General features: G+C 44.4%; 1 protein-coding gene across 4 annotated transcripts in view; it reads left to right on the forward strand.

Moving 5' to 3' along the window:
* The window catches only part of LOC103673071 (amyloid beta precursor protein), a 256,172-nt gene extending 233,160 nt beyond the window's left edge, over positions 1 to 23,012 (forward strand). For 2 of the 4 annotated variants that reach the window (XM_040621078.1, XM_040621080.1), the window contains 4 exons: positions 4,776 to 4,829; positions 10,858 to 10,958; positions 13,807 to 13,953; positions 21,835 to 23,012. In XM_040621078.1, coding sequence (XP_040477012.1) covers positions 4,776 to 4,829; positions 10,858 to 10,958; positions 13,807 to 13,953; positions 21,835 to 21,936 — 404 coding nt within the window. In that variant the 3' untranslated portion in view covers positions 21,937 to 23,012. The remainder of the gene's footprint in view (positions 1 to 4,775; positions 4,830 to 10,857; positions 10,959 to 13,806; positions 13,954 to 21,834) is intronic. The other 2 variants (XM_040621079.1, XM_040621081.1) reach the window with 1 other exon arrangement.
* The last annotated feature ends 2,678 nt before the right edge of the window (positions 23,013 to 25,690 follow it).

Below are 25,690 nucleotides of genomic sequence, written 5' to 3' on the forward strand. Positions count from 1 at the left end.
TATGGAGGATCTCAGAGTTTGAGTTCTGGTTCTCGCTGTTATCAGACCCAGCACTCCTTTTACAACATTTTGAAAAGCCTCCTTAACCGTGAATCATAAAATAAAATGGACTGACGGTGTTTCAGAGGAAAAAATCAATATAATGGATGTAATTTATAATAAGCGTTTCAACGCATAAGTATTCAGGCTTGACTGCTAATGGGAACAGTGGCATGATCAGCTGTTTGTTCCATATGGATGTGACAGATAACAAAAGCAGCCTGACACAAGGGCTGATTCCATGATTCAGGTTCTGTGGGCAACAGCGAACAAGTTCCTAGCATAGTGAAGAACTCTTGGGAAAGCTCTAACAAAAACCACCTTCCCTCGTTTTACCTGGTGATGAGCTCTTAGCGTATCCAGGTTACAGTAAGAGCTATGCAATAAATACTTCGTGTTTATATATTCAACTGAGTTACGCTCTAGACTCACATAGTTACAGAGAAATGAATGTCCAGCAGGAACTTAGGAAATCGTAGAGGATGCAGGGCTTTTCTTATTCATATGGGATTGCCCTCTGCAAGGCATCCGGCATCCTTGGTCCCCACCCCCTAGATGCCAGTAGTGTCCTCCCTTGCCCTGTAGTCATGGTGACAGCCAAGAGCACCTCCACATCCCCACCATCCTACAGAATAGTAGCTACCCCACACTCCTGAATGGTGTGGGTCCTCAGAGTTTGAATTCCAGCACTGCTGGGTGTGGTGGGCAAGTTAGAGAGCCTCTGTGGCTATTTCCTGGTCTGTAAAACAAAGGTGATAATAATTCCTAATTCAGAGATAAGGTATAAGCATTAAGTGAGATGGCAGGCAAAGTAGCTACAACACAGTAAATGTTGCTGTGTAGTACACAGTAACACAGTAGCTATAGTGTAGATTTTTCTTTCTTTCCTTTCCTTTATTTTCCTTCCTTCCTTCCTTCCTTCTTTCTTTCGTTTGCTCATTTGGTCTTTCTATAGAATCAGGGTCTTATTAGAGAGGTTTTACCAGCTGCTCCCAGGGAGAATCACCCTATGGTCCAAATGGTATATCCTTAAAAATTAATGACTATAACAAGCCATATAATGACACAGTCCTAAAAAGCTCCCCCTTTCTGCCCTCCCCATCTCCTCCCCTTATTCCCTCTCCCCAGGGCTTTGTTCCTTGTGAATGTCTCAGACACGTGCTGCTCACACACAGAGCCGTTGAAAACACCTGAAATTCTCAGAGCATTTCCTTTCATTGTTCATGCAGTCCTTATCATCATCGCTTCAGACCTTACCAACAATTCATTGCTTTTTCTTAAGAACAGTCAGTCGAGTCCAGAGAGAGGGTCAGACACCCAGACCTTCTTTTAATTTATATTGAAAGACTAAGCATATCCCAGTTTTCCAATATTTTAGGCTCTTTGACCAGCTGCAGTTTGCCTTGAGGGATTTTTCTGTGGTTTCTTCAGATCCACAAAACTTAACTGGCTAACATGAAGTGAAGCTGTTATTTATCAAACTGTCATTCTCATGGATCATGAAGTCATCTGGCTAAAGGCATCTGTCTTCTGCTTTGTCATGATTGCCTGAGCAGGCCAGCCACCGAGTGGCCCGCAGTCAGCTTCCTTGTGTAGAAAACATACATGAAACACTATCATATTCTCAAAGAGGCACAGCAGATCTTACAAGACTGTTATGTATGTAATTGCCAAGTGAAGCTGCCCTCTGGTATATTTCTGATTAGCCTAATAAAGAAGCAATGACCAAATCACTTTAAATGCTGAAATTGAGGGGCACCTGGGTAGCTCAGTCGGCTAAGTGTCCGACTCTTGATTTCAGTTCAGGTTGTGATCCCGGGGTTGTGAGATCGAGCCCCACGTCAGGCTCCACGCTCAGTGGGGAGTCTGCTTGAGATTCTCTCTCCCATTCCCTCTGCCCCTTCCCCTGCTCGCACGCACTCTCTAAAATAAATTTTTAAAATCTTTTTTAAAAATACATACATATATAGGTGCTGAAATTGAAAATAAATAATGTCATTTTCAGGCCTGTTTTCTGTCTGTATAAAACCGTTTTCCTGCTGATTCCTCCAGTCCCTTTGGCCTGGGGGCAGGCTGTGCTAGGCAGCATTCAGCTTAGAACTGGTCTGTTACAAGGAGCACCAGACCAAACTCAGAAGCCCCAGAATTGGAATCATTTTGTTTCTCTCCTCTCTTAGGGAAAGGTTTCAAAACGACTGAAGGTGTGGGAATAACACATTTCTGCATAAGTTTTATCCTAACTTATAAGATGACCTCTTTCTTATTTTTAATTTACTAAACAGCTACTATAAAATGTTTTGAATACTATATTGAAGTTACTTTCTGGTTCAACGAATAATAGTTCATTTGGAAAATCAGAAAGTATTTGTGTTGGACTGGGAAATAATGCACCACTTTGTCTTGTCGATGTGTGTGCATTTTTGGCCCCGAAGTCATAATTGTCTTTTTAAAAGATTGATTGATATCTGCTCACTGAACACAGGAGTTACTTATTTTTTGAATATTAATTCATACTGAATCAGCCTCAAACTGTTAAAGCAGGCTGGGTTTAAGTCAAAAAAACTATTAATTGTTTCACCTTCCTAAAAAACAGGCAAGGTTTTATTACTGTTTTCAGATAACACATGCACATGGGGAAGAAAAGGCAGAGAAGTTTCTAGAAACAATCTCCTCACCCAGGAATAACTAATGATAGCTTTTTGTGGTAATATCTTTCAGACTTTTTTTTTCCTGTCCATCTATTTGATGGCTTTTTCTATATTTCTTTAAGAATTGTGGAACAGTGCTTTATCATTTGAAAGGTTCTTGTGCGTATGTGTGCACATTTGAGCCCTGAAAAAACCCTGTTTGCTTATGACAAAACTAGCATTGGAAAAAATGTGGCTTGCCCAAGATCACAGAGTAAATCAGTGGTGGCATTACAGCGGACTCTGGGACCAACTAGCAGCTCTCTTCAGCCTGTATTTAAACCACAGATTAACTGCTGTTTCCCTCGTGAGTCAAATACAGTTCCTGACGATTTAGCTATTGACGATTAGGCTCCCCACTTCGAGTTCCTTGTTCGCTCCGTGAGTGTCCTTCGGCACGCTCTTCTCTTCAACTGAAGCACCCTTGGACCTCTCGTGGGGAAAGTCTCAAAAAACACAATAATCCCTCCGTTCACTCTGTTTTACGAGGAGTAATAACGTCCCTCACTACATACTGTTGCAGATGGGAAGAAAGGTGAAACACGAGAATCTGTGTCATTCGAATGTATTTGTGAGCTGCGGGAGGAAGGGCGTCTTGACCTGTCGTAGCCGTGAAGTACTAGAAATTAGTCATCCTCTCAGCAGGAGTCGTTAGGGAAGGTTTGCGGTTTCCTAGTACTGGAGCATTTCAGAAGCAGGCTTCAAGATCGTCTTGTTTCTCACTACAAGTAGATGAGGCTGTTTTATGTTTGACATGTGAAGAAGCAGCCTCAGACATGGTCATTCGCCCAAAGTTGCTTACGTTGTGATGTTGGGCTTAGAGGCCTCCACGCTCCTCTCCACCATGCCGCCACTCTGCACGATAAAGGCCCAAACCACGCTACTCTTTGGATCCATCCAAATGTCTTCGTATTCTCAGAAACCTGGTTTTTTGTTTGGGTGTTTTGTTTTGTTTTGTTTTTTTTCATGATTTGAAGTCTTGACTTCCTGCCGCTCTCTTCCTCCCTATTCTGCCAACATGTGACATTCAGGATGGATTGGGGTTGGTAACCCCACCTTGGAAGGCCAGGCTGTGTGCGTCAGTAAGCTGGGTGGTCTTCCTGAAACCGCTCGTCCAGAAGCCGTCCCATCGAGCACACCTTATCTTCCACAGACATTTTTGCTCACCTTTCCTTACCTTCTTACCTTGTATTTCCCAGGCCTTACCCCAAGGGGCTTTTCCCCTCCCGCGGCTTCATTTGCCCCTTATCCGTTTATTAATCCTTAAAGCTTTGTTTCTCTCCCTTGCCCGTTTCTTCAAAGACCAGTGTAAGTTCTACTGAATGTTTTCTGAGACTCAGAAGCACTTTGGAAATGCCGGCTAACGGTAAGCGATAGCGGGCACCACATGCCGCCTGCACGGTTTCCTTCGGGGCCGGCCCAGAATTCTCACAAAGGAAAAATTGTGGAAGCTGAGAAATATGAAAGGAATAGAGAGACTGGCTCTCCGGTTTACTTCTTTTACCCTCAAAATGGGAGCAAATTTTATTTGGTGCACTAAATGGCAGATTATGTGGTGAAACTTTCCTCTCCCGATAAATTCATACTTGCATTTCCCCTGGGGATTTAATGGAGTCCTTTTGCAGTGAATTAACTGTAAAATAAAATATGATCGGGCAGTTGTAAAAGGAGGTATCTTCAAGATTTTCCGCCAGGCTGGGTATGATGTATTTTATTTCTAATCAAAAGCCAAGAAACCGTCCCTAAACTCAAAGAGAGGTAAATCCACGCTCCCCAGCCCCTCTTCTTTGATGTTGCTGCATATCCTGGTGAGTGCTTTTACTAGAAAACCTAAGGAGTAGGGTTGGCCCATCAATAGCATCAAGCCCTTTGAAGTGGTCCCCCTCCCACTCCGATACTCAGGATTAACTCACTGTGGTTCTTTTCCAGCTGCTCCTTGTTTATAACTTATGTATTTCACGTGCTTTTCCCTGCTCTGTGTTCAGGAGCCACAACTCACATCTTGATTTGTCTTGTCTGCTTTCCGTGTATCTTGCTTCCTGTGCCCAGTTGAGCCTGTTGACGCCCGCCCTGCTGCCGACCGAGGACTGACCACCCGACCAGGTACAACCCGGCTCCCTTCTCCCTCTCGGCGTCTTGCGCTTGAGCTCCAGCACCCGCCGGCCCCGCTCTTCGCTCTGAGCCTCTCTCAACCGCAGATTTCGAGAGAGAGGATGTGGAATGACCATGGAAAGCAGACTTCTCAAAAATTCCCCTTGCTTTTCCGCACACTTTATTTTCCAATTTCCTATTGATCTGTTTTTCCTTCTGAGCTTTCCTTTCCAAACAATGAAAGAGCCCTTCCAATTTATGGGTTTTTTTTTTTTCTTTTTTAAGTGGAGAAGAGTATATAGACCTCTCTGTCCTCAAAAATGGAAAACCACGCAGGTGCACACTGTATCTGGTGACAGCATGGTTCCTGCTTTGAATATCTCATCCTTCCTTTCTTGTTTGGTATGCAGACGGGTCCTCTTCTGACTGAACTGGGCTCAAACTTCAGTCAGTTTCTCACATAGATGTGACTTCCTAAAAATGTCAGAATGGGACTACCTCGAGAGCCCAGAAATACTTACAGTTTCTCTTTTGTGGGCTGTATGGACTTATTCTCCATGAGGAACTAATATGACAGAAAGGATTTATGTGCATAGTTCTGTATACAAGTCTTTTATTTTTTGTACCCCTTAAAATTCCCATTAACATTGAAATAGACACTTTTTTTTTAACAGTTTCCCCAGCATTAAGAAGACATACACTTTCACCCTTCGTTCTGTATTTAGCCTATCTCTCAAACTGTTTTAAAAATCAATGTCACACCACAACAGAAGCACACACGAGCCTGGTTTTTGACTCTGTGCACAACTCTGCCCAACGAATAGTACCCATTGTTTTCCATGAATCAAAGACGGTAGTTACTAAGTTGACATGGCTGTGTATTCTAGAGAGATTTAACTCCACATGCATACCTTCCCGTGTTTATTTTCTTCCTTATCCTCATAATGACCCCATGCAATAGTCAAGGACCAAGGAGTTCACCTTGTTGGGAGAGGTCAACACATGGAGGTCCCTGGTTCGGGTACAGTCGGTGGCAGGCCAAGAACAGATCTGGCCCCTCGCACTGCCAGTGCCAGCTTGGGTCACTTCTGTCCCCAGCCACAGTCATGGATGAGAACTCCACATCTGCCTCGTGACCTCTTCCTGCCTCTGTGTGGTTGTTCACAGGGCGGCAGGGACAGTGGAGTGACCCATCTTGACAGCTGCTCTCATTGATTTTATGACTCTCTGCCTTTAGGGCTTTTCAGAGGAACTTAAATGAGAGTAAGTCAGACACACTTTGGGCTCTCCTAATGTCTTCCTTATTGCCATTGTCATGCAAGTGAATTTCAAGGAGCTGGCGGTTGACATCTACGTCCTGCTCAGCTCGTGGTGGGGCTCAAGGCTGAGGGTCACTTCCACTCTAACCAGCTGAGACCAGCTCAGGATGGCCGTTTGCCTTGGGCCTTTTTTTATGGCTATTTTATTTTTAAGGAAGAGATGGTTTTCGTGTACAAGAATAAAAAGTGAATTAGAAGCAACTCTTTCAACCAATTTTGTAAAGTTCCTCCATTGGGCTCTCTAGGCCAATGTGTTCTAACAGAAATATGGGGGTTGGGAGGGTTGACACCACCAAAGTCACCAAAGTTGATCCCCCCCCTTTTAAAAATCGAACACAAAAATAACTTTTCCATACATTTCTCCAAAACAATCCATTTTAAGGGAAGAGCTAGAAAGTAGTTAGAGGTGTTTTGTCATGGGAAGAAACCATCTGAAGTCTATTATAACAACAACAATGTTTCAGTAACAGCAATATTTCATTTTGGTGTTTCACAAAGATCGATGCATTTAAATGCTGTGGTGGGTGGGAAGAAATGAAAGGATAAGGCCCCTGTTCTCAGGAGCTTGAAATGTAATAGAAGGAACACACTTGCCGCATTTAAAAGAGGGGATGGAATTAGAAAGGTGGGGGAATACAGACCCACATAAGCTATAAGCCAGGGTGTCTGTGGTGTAAGCAGATGGGACACTCACCGAGGGCGTGTTAACCCAGGCACGCGCTGGAGGTCAGCTTCAGGAAAGCTTTCAAAAGATTTGAGTCTCATCCATTGGTAAAGGAGAGGGGAAGGATTCAAAGATGAGAGAGTGGCCTAGACTCAGCCTTCTTTCTTATACTTTGTAAGACTAGGGCTCCCCCAATAAAAGAAGGGCCATAGGTAAGAAAGAATGATCAGATCCAAAGTAAGGAATATTCTAGTTTACAAATAGCTCTATCTGCTGGGTAGGTAGTAAGACCTAGCTCGCTCTCTCCACGCTTACAGTCTGTCTCCCGAGCATTTGGAGCAATTCCCTGCTATGTTCGTAGCGTTAGTTTGGGTTCTCCAACATCCCACTTTAGGAGACGGCATGCTTGAGTTCAGTGTGCCAGATTATATCTTTAGGCTTTCCAAACTTAGGGAACCTTCCCAGGGTTGTCATAGCGTGTCATTCAGTTGATGGCATCGTTGTTGAATGATTGCTGTTGTCACTCTGACACAAATAAAGAAAGGTTTTGTGTATAATCCTGATGGAGGAAGATGACTTCTCTTTGTCTTTCATATCTGAAAAGCCAGAGCACTGTCACTTTTAGAATGTAGTGTCAGGTCAGGAAAGCATGTTATCAGTGGTGATTTCTGAGCATAGCGGCCATTACAGCTACTCCCCTGGCTTACTTCCAGGGAAAAATGGGCTCTGCATGTCAAGTTACACCATTTGACCAGAATAAAGAAGGAAAAGACATTAGCAAACTCTTCGCAAGGGGAGGAAAGCTATCCTTTCCACTATAATTTACTACCACCCTTCTCTAGTCCTCATAAAGGAGCCCAAGTCCTTGACTCCAAACCATGTGAAGGGTTTCATGAGGGGCATGCCTCCTTCCCCCCTCAAATAAACAACAATTCTGCTCACTTACCGTGACCTGGAGACCTGGAGTCACACCAGGGTTTAGAATGAGAAAACACGTCTGATGAGCCTATAAGCAAAGGTCCCTGCAGCATATTTAAATCTACACATCACATTTCATCACATGCAATGTGAGCTTATTTACCAATGATGTTTCCCTATGTGCAAGCTTATTTTTCTTCCCTTTTTTGGTGAGATTTGCTCAATGTATGGAAAGTCTTTTCAATAAGTGATTGTACATGCTATACAAAAATGAACTAGAAAGATCTCTTTCTGCTGGGAGTCTCACAGACCATTGAGCTGTATAATTAATTATCTGTTGTTCCAGCTTATTATGTGAATTTGAAATTTGGTTTGAGTACCAAAGTATTTTCACTCTCCTTTCAGAAATAATGTGGGCTTTTACATTTTTGAGTGGAGAGCTCCTATTTTTTTGAAGTCATTGTTGGTCCCACAATCTAAAAGAAAAGACTGTCAAAGAGACTTTTCTTAAGGTCTCAGAAATATAATTTTAACTGTTGCATTGCTAGATCCCGATGACAGCAAAAGGGCGAGCTGTAAAGAAATCACTGTGGTTATACCCCCATCTCAGATTTAAAAGGGCCTGTAGGAAGCTAAAAATACATAGCCAAGGAGAAATAGCAGAGCATCAGAATCAGAGCCCAATAAACATAGTGTCAGGAAGATTAGAGGTCAGAATGAGTTGAAAATGATGAGAAAATGAAAATAATTTCAAAGCAAGAAAATAAAAAAAAAAAATAGCCCCACAGCTCTTGGGACATGGTCAGGGGTTGAAGGACGGTCAGTGAGGGATGGTAAAAGATGAGAGAGAATGGAAAACCGTCCCACTTCATGTCTATATTAGAGAGAGTGATCTTCTGAAAGAAGGAAATTAAAGCCCAAGGTAAATCAGGATGAAAAAAGAAAGCACTAACTCCTTGTACTAGTTTTCTATTGCTAACGCAACAAATAATTCCATAACTTAGCGACTTAAAACAACAAGCATTTAGTTTCTTATAATTATGAGGATTTCAGGCACGATTAGCTGGGTGCTCCCAGCTCCAGGCCTCTCAGGAGGTTGCAATCAAGACACCCTCTAGAGCTGCGACTGTTGGAAGTTCTGTTCCCAAGATGGCTGACTCACATGGCCGTTGGCACGACACCACCATACCTCATCGTGGGAACCTTTTGTAGAGCGGCTTGGGTGTCCTCGTGACATGGCGGCTGGCTTTCCCACACCAATTGATCCGAGAAAGAGAACAGGGAAGCCGCAGTGCCTTTTTTGCCCTAGCCTCAGAACTCATCCACAATCACTTTCTCTATTGTCTGTTCGTTAGAAGCAAGGCACTCCATCCAGTCCACACTCAGGGGAAGGGAATTCAGTCCCACCTCTGGAAAGGAGGAGTATTAACAGTTTTGTGGCTATATTTTAAGTCTATGACACCTCTCTACCACATCCAGGTCCTTGTGACCCAGACAGATTGTAGGCTAGGAGAACTTGAGGATGAAATGGTAGAACTGCTCTCCATGATCTTTTTGGACCCCTGGAGGGCAGGGGAGCTGGGAAGATAGGGAGAAGAGACTAGTTCTGCCAGACGGACAGGAGGGAAGATAGGGTGACAGTCTACAGGCCAGGTGTAGATTGACGTTGATCTCGGCTCTGTTTCCGGATGAGTTATTAAGTGGAAGCTTTGTGAACGATTGGACAGGGAGTCAGGGATCTGTCACAACCAGCATGGGTGCCCGCGGTCTTGTCAAATGATCCTCCTTTTCTTTTTGTATGAGCTGTGCTGTTAGACTGGCACATGGTTTGTGGTGGACATTGTGCTTTTCAATTTCAGCAAGGTGTGTGACAGGTTTTACAGCACCTTGTGGACAAGACTGTAAGAGTGACAAGACAAAAAGCAAGAAATGAGGTCCCATGGGAGCTGAAAGACCTGATAACGTGTAGCCCGAGCAAGAGCCATCAGGAACACGATGTCTCCTCGAGAGTCTGGTCTGTTCAAGGCTGTAAGGCAGAAGGGAGGTTTTGGCTTGCTCTGCATTGAACAGGCTCCAAGCGTAGATGCCTTGGGGGAACTGATTTGGGCTTGATGTAAGGAAGACCGTCATTCTTGTAGGCAGAGCTGGCCGAAATGGAGGCAAACGGATAGATTTTTCTCCATTCACTCGGGAGCTGAGGGTTTGGCCCTGGGTGAGAATACCATAGAAGACAAGATTTTAAAAACTCTTTTAAAAGATTTTAAAAGAGGACATGATTTTCTCATCCTAAAATTGTAACTTTTGAGATTTAAATGCTACAACATGGGAACTGATATTTATATTTTGTTTCTTCATTTTTTTGTTTTAAAAATGGCTTTGCATTTTGTTTTGTAGCTTCAAATTGTTATTTGAAAAATGAAATTTATTATAACAATTAGTGTAAGAATCATGTATCATTATAGAGAAGGAAGAGTTAGTAAGTTATAAATTCTGTTAGTCCCACAGAAACATTTTCTAAAATTATGTACTGCAAGTCTTTATTCAGTGGACAAACCAATTATATTCTGTATCTATAACCAAATCACCTAACTAAGTAAATAATACGATTTTTACAATGCTTCACTGCATAGATACACGAACATAATTTATTTGTAACTGGAACAAAGCCCTAAAGCAGCAGTTTGATTCCACCAGGTAATTAATGCTGATTTTTGAAGACTTTTATTATTTTTTCCAAAAGAATGAGAACACATGGGAAAAGACATTGACTAGGCTAAACAATAAGCCCCTAGAACAAACCAGTATGTTCTGGGAACGCTTCCTTGCCAACCTCCCAACTAGCATTTAACTTCTGGTTTTCCCCATTAAAAAAAAAAAAATTATAATGTGTGTTTAAAGGCAGTGGAAGCTTTAACTTCGGATTTCTTTAATTTCTTTTTGTTTGAAATAGGTAGTGGTTAAGGGTTTAAATACAGGGTGTCCGTTTTCTTGAAGAAAGTCATTAGTCTGTTTCTTCTCACTCCAGCCCTAGAGAGAAGGTTCTGGTAGCCTTTGTGTCAGAGGGCTCGTGTTTACGCAGACACTGAACTGAGAGCCGTGCGTCATTTAGTAATGGTGTGATGCTTATGGGTTCATGCAGGCTCAGGCTTGACAAACATCAAGACGGAAGAGATCTCTGAGGTGAAGATGGACGCCGAGTTCCGACATGACTCAGGATACGAAGTTCATCATCAGAAATTGGTACGTAAGATAATTTCCCTCTTCCTGCCACTCTACTTGTCTCGCCAGATGACCTGTTCACGCTTGTTCACGCTGTGCCAGAAAGCCAGTGAAGGAAGAGATAAAGACAAGAATAAAGCACTTGCCTATAGGGTATCATGGACACATAAAGAAAAGAAAACGGGGATCTTTATATAGACGTTCTTTACATCTAGAAGGCAGCTAAGCTCACTCAGGGCTTGGAGTGGAATTAATGTATATTATAATATCTGCTCTAGTTCATTTCCGCTCTGTTTTCTAGGAAGACGGGCTTATAAGAGGTGGATTTGAGTGGGCATTTGTTAACTATCTCCCTGTGCCGCTCTCTCTCCCTCTGCCCTTCCTTCCCGACCCTTCCCCAGAGCCCACGTTTTCGGTTCTCCTGCAAGACTGGGTCTTTGGGTTTCTACCAGGGTGGGTGGAGGCAGGAGGTGAACAGGACTCCATGATGTTCCCAACAGTGTTGCTCATTGAAAGATTTGGGCAAGGAAGACAGCAGCTTCCTTTTTGGATAAAGTCTCCTCCCGCCCACTGTTGTTTCCCCCGAATGTTAGAATCAGAGTAAATCAAAGAGCGCCCATCTCCTTTCCAGGCAGCTCCCGTTGTTAAATAAAATCTTTTAGCAGAAGCTTCAGACAAATCAAATCCTGCATTATGTTGGGGTTTTTTTCATCTTTTCAGGAAGCATAGTAAGGGGGCTAAATTAACAAAGAAGACAATTTTATTGCACATTCAGTAGTCAACCAAAAAATGGTAATAAAATCCTCCTAGCAATAATAATAATTGAGAAGTATTCACTCTCAGGCACTTATGGTGCATGTGGGGGGACACATGCATGCTTTTTTTCAAGGAAGAGAATATCTTTCCAATTATTCATAAATTAAATCCAAGTAGTAAATTCCAGAAGAAATGCCTGTGAAGTACTGTGTATGCCTCTTTTCACTCTAAATAATTGGAGCAAATCCAAAACTGGCTTGTGATTCAGATTTGCATTTCAACTCCCATAATCTTTTTGTACAAGAACATTTCAGTTTTTTGAAGCATGGTTTTCGCTGGCAGGTTAATCCCATCTCAATTATGATGAAATCTGGGGCACTCTTGATCTGGCTGATGCTGAAGAAGTTAAAAAACTCGGGGGGAGGGGCGCCTGGGTAGCGCAGTCGTTAAAGCGTCTGCCTTCGGCTCAGGGCGTGATCCCGGCGTTCCGGGATCGAGTCCCACATCGGGCTCCTCCTCTGGGAGCCTGCTTCTTCCTCTCACTCGCCTGCTGTGTTCCCTCTCTCGCTGGCTGTCTCTCTGTTACATAAATAAATAAAATCTTAAAAAAAAAAAAAAAAAAAAAAACTCGGGGGGAGCCACTGAAGAGTTGGGGGCTGGTGGGGCACAGAGCTGAAGATTAATGTGCGGACTTGCATTTTCTGGAGCCCGTGTCATACAAGCCCATCTCCACAATTACGCGAAGTCCTGTAATGCGACAGTGACTAATGGTAGCAGCAGCAATTAGGAGAATCAGCTCCCTCTACTGAGCTAGTTGATAAGATAATGTACTATAATTAGTGCAATGAATATTACAAAATTACAGTATTTTCTTAAAGGCATAGGAAGATGTCCAGACTTGCATTTATTCCTGATTACCTCACATTTTTATCATTAGCTAATTAATGATTTGCTTTTTATAAATATGTTGAGCCAGCATATTTGTTGAGAAAGGGGAATAATTATGAACTGTTTCTCATTTTGCTGCAGATATACCCTGAGTAAGACTCTTAGAAATTGGCTCTATTTGCTGTATTTTATATTGTCTTTTCACTAGGATGTTCGTTGTCACTGTGGAAAATCGGTCCTCTTCCTGTGTTGAGATTAGACTGAGAGAATTCTTTAGGGAGCTGTTTTCATTCATTTCTATAATAAATGTGGTATATGTTAGTAGTAGTTGGGCCAGGTGGTCTTCTCCTTACGTAACAGGATTATAAAAGGTGCAGCATGCTTTTATAATTCCAGTTAGGTAGATGAAGTTGAGAAATAGTGACTTTTATCAACAACATGAAGGAATGCTGAGTGGCAGAGTTATCAGACTGAATAAATATCTCTGACAATGTTTTCCAAAATTTGTTTATGTTCAATTCAAACAAACAGCAAGAATAAAACAGCAGGTAGAGTTGGGTTTCTGGAGAAAACAGTAAGCAAGCAGGGAGTTCTGGGTGACCACTAAAATTCTTATCTCATTACCAACTACTTCTTCCCTTTGAAACAACTCTTTTAAGAATTATACTTCTCGAGGTTCAGTACTGTCCTATTGAATGGTCGTGGCGAAAAGTAGGTAACAAGTGTCTTTTTCTCCTTTGTCTCAGATGCTTTATTCCTATGTATTAGTGTCCCTCTAAGGAACTTAGGACATCTGTGGGTTTGAAAAGCACCTAAGGCGGACTGGTCATACATCAGGTCTCCCAGCCAACCTCTTTTCAAAATCACGATCCGTGCCTTTCTAGGTTTTGGTAGATTCCCCGCCCCACCTCTCACCAGATGTTCCACTGATCAGAGGGTTTCAGGTTTCTCTTGGCTACTCTTTTGCCTTTCTAGGGTCTTGGGGTGATGGGTGGAAAGTAGACTTCCCAGAACTGGGGAAAACACATGTTATACATCATTCTGTAAGACTACGGGTGTCATTGTTAGTAGGTAGAATGTGTGATTTTTTTTTTCCAAGTAGGCACCAAATAACAGAGTGACCACCAACTCAAACTTACAGCATAGGATAGACACTGAAACTCTTCACATGCCTTATCCAGTTGTATCCTGCAATTGATGTCCTTTTTCTTGGTTTGTTTTCAAGGTGTTCTTTGCAGAAGATGTGGGCTCAAACAAAGGTGCCATCATTGGACTCATGGTGGGCGGTGTTGTCATAGCGACAGTGATCGTCATCACCTTGGTAATGCTGAAGAAGAAGCAGTACACGTCCATTCATCACGGTGTGGTGGAGGTAGGTGAACATGGCTGCGTGTTGGCAAGCAGGAGTCAAAAAAAGACTACGCAGGAGATTTTGCTTGGCATTAAGCTAAGAATCATCTAAGTATCTCTTCTTTGAAAAAAAAATCTAGACTCCTACATGAAGCTCAAGTTTGGCAACTGTTTTCTTGTTTTGGTCTTCATTCATTCTGACTTAGAAATACTGTGATCAAGGCATTGGGTTGTACGCTGCTCCCTCGGCCTCTTAGAATTTGTATTGAAATGTCAAAATAATACTAATGATGATTCCTGGCTTCAAGATATGGTGATTACCCTCACACGTTGAAAAAGAAAAGAAAAAAACTACAACAAGTTAGAAATGAAAAGGAAGGTAGAAGTCTGCTTCAAAAAATCCTAAAGCTAGGGGCGCCTGGGTGGCACAGCGGTTAAGCGTCTGCCTTCGGCTCAGGGCGTGATCCCAGCGTTGTGGGATTGAGCCCCACATCAGGCTCTTCCGCTGGGAGCCTGCTTCTTCCTCTCCCACTCCCCCTGCTTGTGTTCCCTCTCTCGCTGGCTGTCTCTATCTCTGTCGAATGAATAAATAAATAAAATCTTTAAAAAAAAAAAAAACAAAAACAAAAAATCCTAAAGCTAAAGAAACCTAAACCCATTTATTCCCTAGTTTTTTGTTTGTTTTTTTACTTATAAGTAAAACCAGGTAGTAGCAATTGATGCTAATTTGCAGGAAAGAGTCTTACCTTTAAAGTTTCACAGAAAATCACATGATACCAAACAGCTGAGCAGAACCTGCAAGGCTGGTCCAGACGTTCAACCTGTTACCCTACACTTCTGCCGGAAATATCTTCATTTCCGGGGATTCGTGCGGTCACACTGGAGGTGGGGAGAAGATTCACCAAGTGACGGTCACAATTACTGCACGATGATGCTTCAAGATTTTGTCCCACGGGCCAACACGTGACTAACATGAGTGTGTACAGCACGGAGGTCATGGGTTACCCCAACAAGACAGAGTAGCTACAAGATTGAAATAGGACTTCTGAAACCTGTGATACAAAATACTGAAATATAAAATTTACAGATAAGTTCTTAAGCATTTATTTTTTTTAAGATTTTATTGTTAAATATGTCTGGACCCAGCATGGGGCTCAAACTCACAATCCCAAGATCAAGAGTCACATGTTCCACTGACTGAGCCAGCCAGGTGCATTTAAAATGCAGTTCTGGTGTTGGGCCATGGCGGGGGAATCCTCATAGTATATGCAATTTTCTAGAAAACTATTATAGAAAGTGAATTAATACATCTTGAGAGAGATTAGAATTTTTAGAGCTGAAAGAGATCTCAGTGATCAAATTGATCTTTTTATTTTGTAGATGAGAAAACAGACCCAGACAGAAGTGCTCACCTACTGTCAAACTAAGTAGGGCCAAGGTGCAAATAATTGTCACATATCCTATCCATTGTTTCTTCCACCAAAGAGAAGTCCAGATATTTTCAGTGAATCAAACTTCTCCCTAACCCCAAAGAAATGTGCTCCCCACCATTCTCGAGCAGAGAAGGGCAGGAAAAGGTTAAATAAGTTAAACGTATGGCCGAGCCAGAAACCTCACTGAAACAAACTGAGGGTTGCTGGGGGGCGGGGGGGGCTATGTAATGGGTGATGGGCATTAAGGAGGGCACGGGATGTAATGAGCACTGGGTGTTATGTAAGACTGATGAATCACACACCCCTACCTCTGAAACCAATAACCCATTATATGTTAATTAATTGAATATTTTTTTAAAAAAAGCTCACTTGTTTAAAAAAAAAAGCCCCTTTTCATTTCTTTAATATATTGTATGGGAGTTTTTTTGTTTTTAATTGAAGTAGAATGGACATACGATGTTCTGTTAGATTCACGTGTACAACAACGTGACTTGACGACTCTCTATGCCACAGTGCTCAGCACTGTAAGTGCAGTCGCCGTCTGTCACCAGTATGTTTTAAGGGCCTCGGGCTGACAAATCTACCCAAGAAACATCTTCCTTTTTATTGGGTCAAGTGCCTGTTTGGGGTGCGAGAGTCCAGAGAGCCCGTATTCCTTCGCTAGAGCTGCCATTGCAACGTCCCCAGCTGGGTGGCTTGAACAACAGAAGTGTATTTCCTCACAGTTCTGGAAGCTACAAGTCTGAGATCAGTGTGTCGGCGGGTTTGGTTTGTCCAGTATTGTTGGCTTAGGGTCTGTCCCAATGACCTCATTGAACCGTAATTAAACTTTAAAGACCCTGTCTCCAAATACAGCCCTATTGGGAGGCACTGGGGGTTAGGACCTCAACATATGAATTTGGGAAGACACAGTTCAGCCATAACAGAGCCCAGGGATGCTGGGCAGACAAGCAAGGTCTCTCTGGAGGACTTTCTGCCATGCTTGTGAGACTCACCAGCTACTTACTTAAAAGGTGCCACCCCAGACCCAAGGAAGCAGTTTCCAAAGGGGCTTAGAATCACTGCAGTCATTTTTGAGAATTATTGACCTCTTTCCTTTCAGTCACCGGTGTGAAGTGTAGAAAATAGTATCTCTTGTCTACAAGAGAACTAGCTACCTTTGTATTTTTTTAAGATTTTATTTATTGATTTTAGAGAGCATGAGTGGGGGGAAGGGCAGAAGGAGGGAGAGGGACAAGCAGACTCTGTGGTGAGCACGGAGCTGGAGGTGAGGCTTGATCTTAAGACCCTAAGACCCTGACCTGAGCTGAAACCAAGAGTCCGAGACTTAACCTGCTGAGCCATCCAGGCGCCCTGAGAACTTGTTGCCTTTTAAGCCTCGTTACAGCGCCTAGGTTAAAAGTTTCTTGTGGTTAGTCACCAAGAAGAGTCTCCTTGGGTTTGGGATGTCAGAGAGTGAGTTGACACTTTAACACAGATTCCGAAAAAATAAATAAATAAATTCATTTTGAAGCCAGGAGGCATCCTTGCAGGAGCAGAGCTGTAGGGAGGACAGCTATTCAGCTCTTGATACCCACTCCGCTCACTACTTGAGGGCATCTAGAAACCTCTCCAGAGTGAGTGCCCTCCTCGTATTGCGTTTCTTTTCCTTATTTCTTCTCCCCTCCTCCTCCTTGAAAGTGCAGGTGTTGTCGAGAGCCTGGAAACCACCCCCTTCTCCCTCTCCAGGACTTCCTTTCTCTCCTTTCCGGAAACATCGCTGCGTGCGGTCCTGTGTTGAGCCGCGGACGGCAGCGCCGGACGAGAACTTCATCCGAGGTGCCGTCCGCCGTCCCTGCCCTCGGGAAGGTTGTGGTCTAGCTGGGGTGGTTGAACGTGGACTCGAGGAGCTGCAGCCCACGGAGGCACCGAGGTGGTCTCACCTGGCGCAGGTGATTTCGGGTGCCATGGGGTTTCAGAGCACCCTGTCTCCGAGAGCAGAGCGGCGTCTACCCCGAATGGACGCGATCGTCCGACGGACGTTCTCTGCCCATCGGCAGGCTCTCACACTCAGGTCCCCAGAAATAAGCTTATTCCCAGCTCTGGCTAACCTGCTCCATTAGTGAGTAACCCTGCCTCACGGAGACCACGCAAATGAGCGTTTCCAGTTGGACTGGCCTGCGTCTGTCAGGACAGAATACCGTCCTGCTTCACACCCTCAGTGCGTGAAGACACGATGAAAGCCTCGGTGTCCGGGACCTCCCTTCTCAGAGCGGAAGGGTCCTGCAGGAGAGGGCAGAGACATGGCGATGAAATCAAGCCTAATATTTTTATTCATAGAGCTATTACCAGTTGGACGTTAGCAGTTGCCAGTTTGTTTTTAAAAGTAAGCAGTAAACAGTGATGTAATGGTTTGCTTAGCCATAAGGCCAGAGGTTCATGCCGTAAGCCATTAGCCGGCCACGCTCCCCAAGGAGATGACTGTATTTTGTTGATGTGTCAGGCAGTGATATGACGGCCCTTTGTTCCCATGTCCCCCAGGTCCCCACCGTCTCTGGTGGCTGAGGGTCCCAGTGCCAGCTGACTGATCCCAGTTGCTCCTGCTTTAACAAGCTCCTACACTGTCCACTGACCCCAGATGGCACTCTTCTACGCGGAAGTGGATGGACACTGGATATTCCAAAATGCATGTTGTCACTCTTTCCACCACTCCTCCTAAATGGAGACTTCACCTTTAACAAAGGGGTTGGAGGGGAGCGGACAGAGGTTTAAGGGTACAAACTGGCAGCAAATAGTCAATGAGGCCTGGAGATCTAATGCCCAGTATAATGCGTATAGACCCCAATACTGTATTGTAATCATCAAACTAGCTAAGAAGCTAGAACTTAATTATTCCAAACACTAATAAGAAAGGATAAGAACAGATAATTGTCTGACCTGATAGAGGTGCTAATTATCACTACAGTGACAAGCATATTACAATGTATAAATGTACCAAGTTAACAGGTTGTACATCCTAATTTACATAACGTTAATGCCAAATATATCTCCGTAACAAAAATTAGGGGGGGTGGCACAAATTCTCTCTATTATAGGGTATAAAAATATTTTCCACTCACGCGTCTAATAACTGGACCATCGGAAATCTCCAGTCCTTCACACACACCCCTAGCCATCTGGTTAATGATCTAAATAAAAAGAGAGTTGCTAGTTAGCTTTTTATGGAGTTACAGCATATGACTTTCCCTGATGAATGTGCCATCATACTGATAACATGATAAAAGCATGTCCTGGGGGGTCCTTTCTTCCTGGCGAGAAGCTGACCCACCAGGATGGACGTACCTAGCCACCACTGACATGGGTACTGTGGAGCAGTTGGGCGGAACGGTCAGGTTAAATGGGAAGCAGAGGCACAGGAAAGTGTGGCTGAACCCAGAATCTCTTGTGGCTGGAAGCACACAGCAGGAAGAGATACTGGAAGGTTCAAGAAAAGCATCAGGGATCAATGATGATGAAGGCATAGCAAAGGAATCCGTTGCCTGCCTGAACAATCACTTAACGTAGGCAGCAAACATAAGTGAACCAGTTAGAAGGAGATGGAATTACACTTAAGAAAATGAACATGGACACGACTGAACACAAAACCCAACACTGGGGGGGGGGGCAGTTAGAGGTGGGGTAAATGACTAGCTTGAAAACCTGGTTAGTTTGCTTTGTTTTCCTTCCCGTTGCACAAGCTCCTTGGATAGTCTTACCCTCCGTTGTGATTATGTATTAAGTCACTGTGGTTTATCTTCTTTCCTTTTCCGCCCAGATGACCTGAAATGGAATATCTTAGGGGTCAGGACTCTGGTTCAGCCTAGCTCAGTGTCGTGCATGAAAGGGACACCTAGTAACACACATCTTGCTGGGTATTCTACATAATAAAATTAAAATGTGGAGTTGACTGGCTTACCACACCCACACTAGAGACCATATGATACGGAGGAACTAGAAACTAAGGAGACCCAGATAGAATTTCATCTCTGCCGTCCTGACAGTTGAGCTGTAAATTCCTGTGGATGTAGTGAAGGGCTAAAGGTTGAAGCCAAGCCCGAGTGCAGTACAGAGGGGCCCGGGGTCTCCCATGAAGATACAGCGCCCAGTACCTAGAGCAGATGAAGACAGGACCAGTTATTGATGCGTCGAATCCAGCAATTCAGGAGGGGGGCGTGTGCACAGGTGTGTGCATGTGGGTTTCCATCTCAGCAAGTGGTAGGTGTTCCTGCCTGGTGGGCAGATGGGGAGTCTGTCCCCAACTTCTTTGTTCCCTCATTCCTTCCAGAATAGGCATCACTGGCTCCAGCTTCCCTTAATACTGGGGTGTTTATGCCAGGGCCCTGCCTGCACCGTACTGGCCTGGCCCTCGCATGGCGCCCACACCAGGGCAGCCGCTTAGCCTTGAAGGACCTATCGCTGAGCCCCGCCAGGGAGGAAGCCTGCCCCTTTACCTGATGCTCTTCCTGTCGTGGTAGGTTTATCCATGGATGTGAGTACTCAGTGTTTCACCTTGAGCTTTCAAGGGGCTCGGGATAAAGAGATACAACCCAAGCTCCGTGGCACCATTTTGTAAAAATGATCCCCCCTCCCGAAGCTCCCGAGCCCTCTGAGGCCTGCGGGCTCAGCCTCCCCACTGCAGGACTGGCGAGGCTTGACTGCCCTCCTGGCAGCAGAAGATAATGAGGATTAGCAGGTGGAAAAGGGCCAAGAAGGCAGGAAAGTCGGACGCCCGCATTCCACCCCGGCCTCTGCCTCCCATTTCTGGCAGGGCTGTTTTACGCGTTTGGCTTTGGCCTTTGAAGAAGAGATAAACGATGAAGTTGCCAGGTGTTCCCCTGACCTTGACGAATGCAGATGACCGTGGACAGCCAGCGCGAGGGTTGACGTGTTTCTGGAGGACGGACAAGCAGGATATTTTAACGGTCACGCAGCACTTTTTCTATACTCGGAAACACGGCAGCTTTGCGCTGGATCTTGCACTATTTGAAATACCAGTTAAAAGGTGGCACAGAAACAAAAAGATGCCCGGGTTCCTGTGGCTGTTTCCTGGCGCGCGCACTCGGAGAGTGGGTGGAATCTCTCGTTATCGGTGCTCCTCGTCCACGACGGCGTTGGAACTGATGAGTCCGCGGCTAATGACACCATTGCCAATTAAAAAGCACAGAGACCTCATTTGTTGACAACACAGCGGGTCGGAGGAAGAAGAGGGAAAGGAAAAACATCTGTGGTGATGCCCCCAAGGACGGTGGCGCGGAGCGGGCATTTGCGCAGTGTCCTCCGGGGGGGGACGTGGCGGGAGCTTGTTGGAGGCTCTGTTCTCGGGGGAGACGCCCCGGCCTGTCCTTGGAGCAGCATGAGGTCTTGGCGCCGAACGCAGGCATCTCTGACCAGGCCGCGGAACGGGAACGTCGTGTGGCTGGGGCCCGAGAAGCGTGCACGTCGTGGGCGGCCTGGGCGCTGCACTGCTTCCCATCCCGGCTGCCCGGGCTTGGCGAGAAGGGGGTACTGCAGCCCCTGCTCCCGAGGCGGAATAACGAAACTCCGCTTTCACTCATTCAGCAGAGTTCAGTACCTCTCTCTGCTGTGCGGCGTGAGTGGTACAGCAAATATACTCCGTACGTGAACAGCCACTCCCCACGTGACAGGGCCAGCACACGTTGCCGGCCGTGCAGAGAGCAAATACCCTTCCCAGCTCTGTCCTCACAGCGACCCGGGGCGGGGTGGGGGGGACGGCCAGGTTTCCAGCTGCTGGCCTGATCCCAGACCTAGAGCACAGCAACACAGAGGAGCTGTTTGTAAATCTTTAGCTGGACATACTTCTGTAGTCTTAGTAGTCAGTTAAAAAAAAATTATAGATATATAGTCTAAAACAGTATATTCTTTGACTATTTTTCCTTTTTTCCTTGCCACATGGCCCCTTTGATACATGTAGATCATCATTTTAATTAAAAGATTCTCAGACCTCTTGTCATATTAAATTTAGTGAAAGCAGGGACAAATTAAAATGAGTGTGGAAAGATAATCAGCAGTCTGGATTTATTTAAGCGTCTGCCAATATACTTTGCTGACTCTCCATGATGCTCTTGGATTTTTTTTTTCCAGCTTACCACCACACTTTCAAGTAAAACAGTTTTCCATTGTGGCCTTTTGGTCCCTTAGCGAGCCAACAGGGAAGAAAAAAAATATTTATTGAGCTGCATGCATCCAGTTACTGTTAAGCTGGGGGAGCAACCAAGGAGCGCTTTGCGAGAAGAGCAAGCTCGGCAAGGTTTTAGGCGCCACCTGGTGGTCAGATGGAGCATCTGCGTAACTGGTGGGCGCAGGTGTCCTGCTCGGAGGTGTCACTGGGAAGGAAGGAAGCGCACCGTGCTCCTTATCCTTTACGGTTCAACGTGTGCACTCGTAAAAGATCGATTTTTTTAAACTCATTTTTTCTCGCCCTTGCATTTCAGGTTGACGCTGCTGTGACTCCAGAGGAGCGCCACCTCTCCAAGATGCAGCAGAATGGCTATGAAAATCCCACTTACAAGTTCTTCGAGCAGATGCAGAACTAGACCCCCACCACAGCAGCCTCTGAAGTCGGACAGCAAAACCATTGCTTCACTACCCATCGGTGTTCATTTATAGAATAATGTGGAAGAAACAAGCCCTCCTGTTTTATTATTTACTCATTATCGCCTTTCGACAGCTGTGCTGTAACACACGTAGATGCCTGAACTTGAATTAATATACAAATCAGCAATGTATTCTCTCTCTTTACATTTTGGTCTCTACATTATTAATGGTTTTGTGTACTGTAAAGAACTTAACTGTATCAAACTAGTGCATGAATAGATTCTCTCCTGATTATTTATCACGTAGCCCCTTAGCCAGTTGTATATTATTCTTGTGGTTTGTGACCCAATTAAGTCCTACTTGAAATATGCTTTAAGAATCGATGGGGGATGCTTCGTGTGAACGTGGGAGTGTAGCTGCTTCTCTTGCCTAAAGTCTTCTTTTCCTGATCACTATGCATTTTAAAGTTAAGCATTTCTAAGTATTCCAAATGATCTAGAGAATTTTTTCCATGATTGCATTTTACTGTACAGATTGCTGCTTCTGCTAGATTTGTGATATAGGAATTATGAGGATACACATTTATTTCTTTGTGCCTGTTTTATGTGCACACATTAGGCATTGAGAATTGAAACTTTTTTGTCCATGTATCTTTGGATCTTTGATAAAGAAAAGAATCCCTGTTCATTGTAAGCACTTTTACGGGAGGGGGGGTGGGGGGAGGGGGTGCTCTGCTGGTCTCAAATTACCAGGAATTCTCCCAAAAAATTTTCCGCAGGATGATTGTACAGAATCATTGCTTATGACCATGATAGCTTTCTACACTGTATTACATAAATAAATTAAATAAAATCACCCTGGGCAAGAGTTTTCTTTAAAGGGTAACTGGAGACATTAAACATTTGGAGTGGGGAAGGAGAGGCAGATTCAGTTTCTTTTAACCAGTCTAAAACATTTTATTTATGACAGTGAAAGAAAGTGAAAGGGGAAGGCCTGCCTGGACCAACCCTTTAAGATTTGTCTTCAATTTGTATAAAACGGTGTTTTCATGTAAATAAATACATTCTTGGAGGAGCGCCATTGTGCTGGTGTGAATGATTCCGTGGTAACCACCTGCTGAGCACGTAGTCCCCCGAAGAATAGTGAGAAATCTTCTAACGTAATCCAGCCCTGCACACCCACCCCTCAGTATCTTAACTGCAAGTCCGAGTAGGAAATCAGGGCCAACGTGCATCTATCTTCCGGTGCTAGTAAAATACTTCATTAACCTAATTCCGTTTAATTTGGTCCAGAGTATTTTGCGGCCGTATCTCAGTCGTCACGTTTGTTCCTGTCCTTGTCTGTTCGGACTGCCGTCACAAAATACCACAGACCGGGCAGCTTATAAACGACAGAAATTTCCTTTTCCCGGTCCATGGTCACGGTGCCAGCCTGGTCATATGAGGCCCTTCCCGGTCGCAGATTTCACACCGTATAAGGGCACTGACCCCATCTGAAGGATCCTCGTGGCCTGAGTCACCTCCGAAAGGCCCCCCCACCTCCTCATACCATCACCTTGGGCATGACAATTTCAACACAAGAATTGTGAGGGGACATGACATTCAGACAGACCATCGCCGTCTCAAGAGATGAAGAGAAAACTTCGGGGGGAGTTCCAAGCGAAGACGAGCGGGTAGCTCTCTCTGAAGCAGATTTTCTGAACTGTGGCACAACTGTTACTCTGGAGTGAACCATTCCTTGTTCAGGGATGCTGCCCTGAGTGTGGAAGGACGTCTAGCAGCATTTCTGGCCTCTACTCTCGAGATGCCAGGAGCACTCCCAGCTGTGATCATCAAAAATGTCTCCAGACATGGCCACATGACCCTTGGGGGGGGGTTGCTAAATTGCCCCCCCATGGGAACCATGGCTCTCTAGCTATTTTAAAACAGTGTCTATGTGCATGATTTTTAATTGGGAGAAGTCTATCCAGTCGCTCTCCTGGAGTTGTAGGAACACAGGGACCTGGGGGTTTTGCTGTATTGCGCCTGGAATCAGGTGAACACGCACACCGGCCTTCCCATTTTAGCTTTAGATTCCACCTTTTAAACTAAACCACTGAGCACAGAAAATGCATCCAGGTTGTTGCATCACACACTACGCTTGATGAACAGACTCCATTAAAACTCGTCGGAGTGTGTTCTGCTTTCACGAGAACAAAACTGCCCTCTCCCTTCTGCTAAGGGAGCTTAGACATGACTATTATATGAAGATGTGTAAGGTGCCAGTTTGGGGGGCGCCTGGGTAGCGCAGTGGTTAAGCATCTGCCTTCGGCTCAGGGCATGATCTCAGCGTTCTGGGTTTGAGCCCCACATCAGGCTCCTCCACTAAGAGCCTGCTTCTTTCCCACTCCCCCTGCTTGTGTTCCCTCTCTTGCTGGCTGTCTCTCTCTGTCAAATAAATAAATAAAATCTTAAAAAAAAAAAAAAAAGGTGCCGGTTTGGGTAAAAGCTGGGGTTCTGTTTTGCTAGCCAGAAGGTAGCCAACGGGGGAAAGTTAGTCCTAGTAGGACACACATTGCTCACGACACTGGTGAATTGAAACTGAACTTGCTCAAAAGTATATTATGTGACTCCCAGGCAGGCTTCAATCCCAGTAATGGCAAGTTGGAACTTTAATCATTTCAGAGCTAATGAGAAAAAATTTAAAACCTATATAAATAGATTTTATGGATACATGGGTAGAATATATGAAAAGAAATGATAACACTTCCTCCTCTTGGTTTTCAAACGGAGATACATTGAAAGGATTCTCTAGATGGCCTGGGGATTAATCAATCAGCAATTTGTCCAGCCCAGAGATCAATGAGATCTGGGGGGAGTTTGGCGTAGTCAACCTGATGGGTGACAAATGGCATCTCAACATAGTTTTCATTTGCATTTCTCTTACTATGAATAAAGTTCGATAGTCTTTGATCTTTTCAAGGGCCATTTGTATTTCTGAATTTTCTATTTCTGTCTTTCGTTTTGGGCTTGAAATCTATTTTGCCATCAGGATTGCAAACCTTGCTGCCTTACTGTTTCCATTTGCCCGATAAATCTTTGCCCTCCCCCTTTATTTGTAGCTTTTTCAATTGCTGTGTTTAAAGTGCGTGACTTGCATGCAGCACGGAGTTGGGGTTTTGCTCTATGAGCTCATTTGGAAGTCTTTTTGACTTAAGAGGCAAGCTAGGCCCGCTCAGTTTTATGACATGACTGCTATGTTTGCTCTCAGTTCTGTCATCTGCTGTAATTACTGACTGTATTATATTTACTATGTCTCTGGAAGGAGGGCTCCTGGCGAACGCGTACGTGCGTGCGTGCGTGCATACATGCGTGTGTGCGTGTTTATGGTTTATAGGAAGCTTCGTACTTTCATTCTAGTGGTTACATTTTTACTAATGATTTCTGTAGTCTCTCTCTTTTTTCTCAACTTTTACGAGGTGTCTTTACCAAATGATCTGCTTTGACCCCTTCCTACCACCTACACCACACTGAATGGTCTTACCCTGCTTTTCCCCTTTTCTCTCCCTTCTCCCATTTCTTCAGTTGTATTTGTTCTATTTATTCAGACATAAATGTTTATATATTTTTCTTCAACCCCTGGTCCCACCCGATTTTAGTCTCAACTCTGTAAGTGCAATATGTGAAACGCTCTCCAACGGTCTTTTATCCCCAGACATCTTTTGGTTGGATGAAACTCACCCTCCAGTTAGAAACTGTTAGACTTCCTCAGCAA

Source organism: Ursus maritimus, unplaced genomic scaffold (genome assembly GCF_017311325.1).
Source record: "Ursus maritimus isolate PB19 unplaced genomic scaffold, ASM1731132v1 scaffold_4, whole genome shotgun sequence".
Lineage (NCBI taxonomy): Eukaryota > Metazoa > Chordata > Mammalia > Carnivora > Ursidae > Ursus > Ursus maritimus.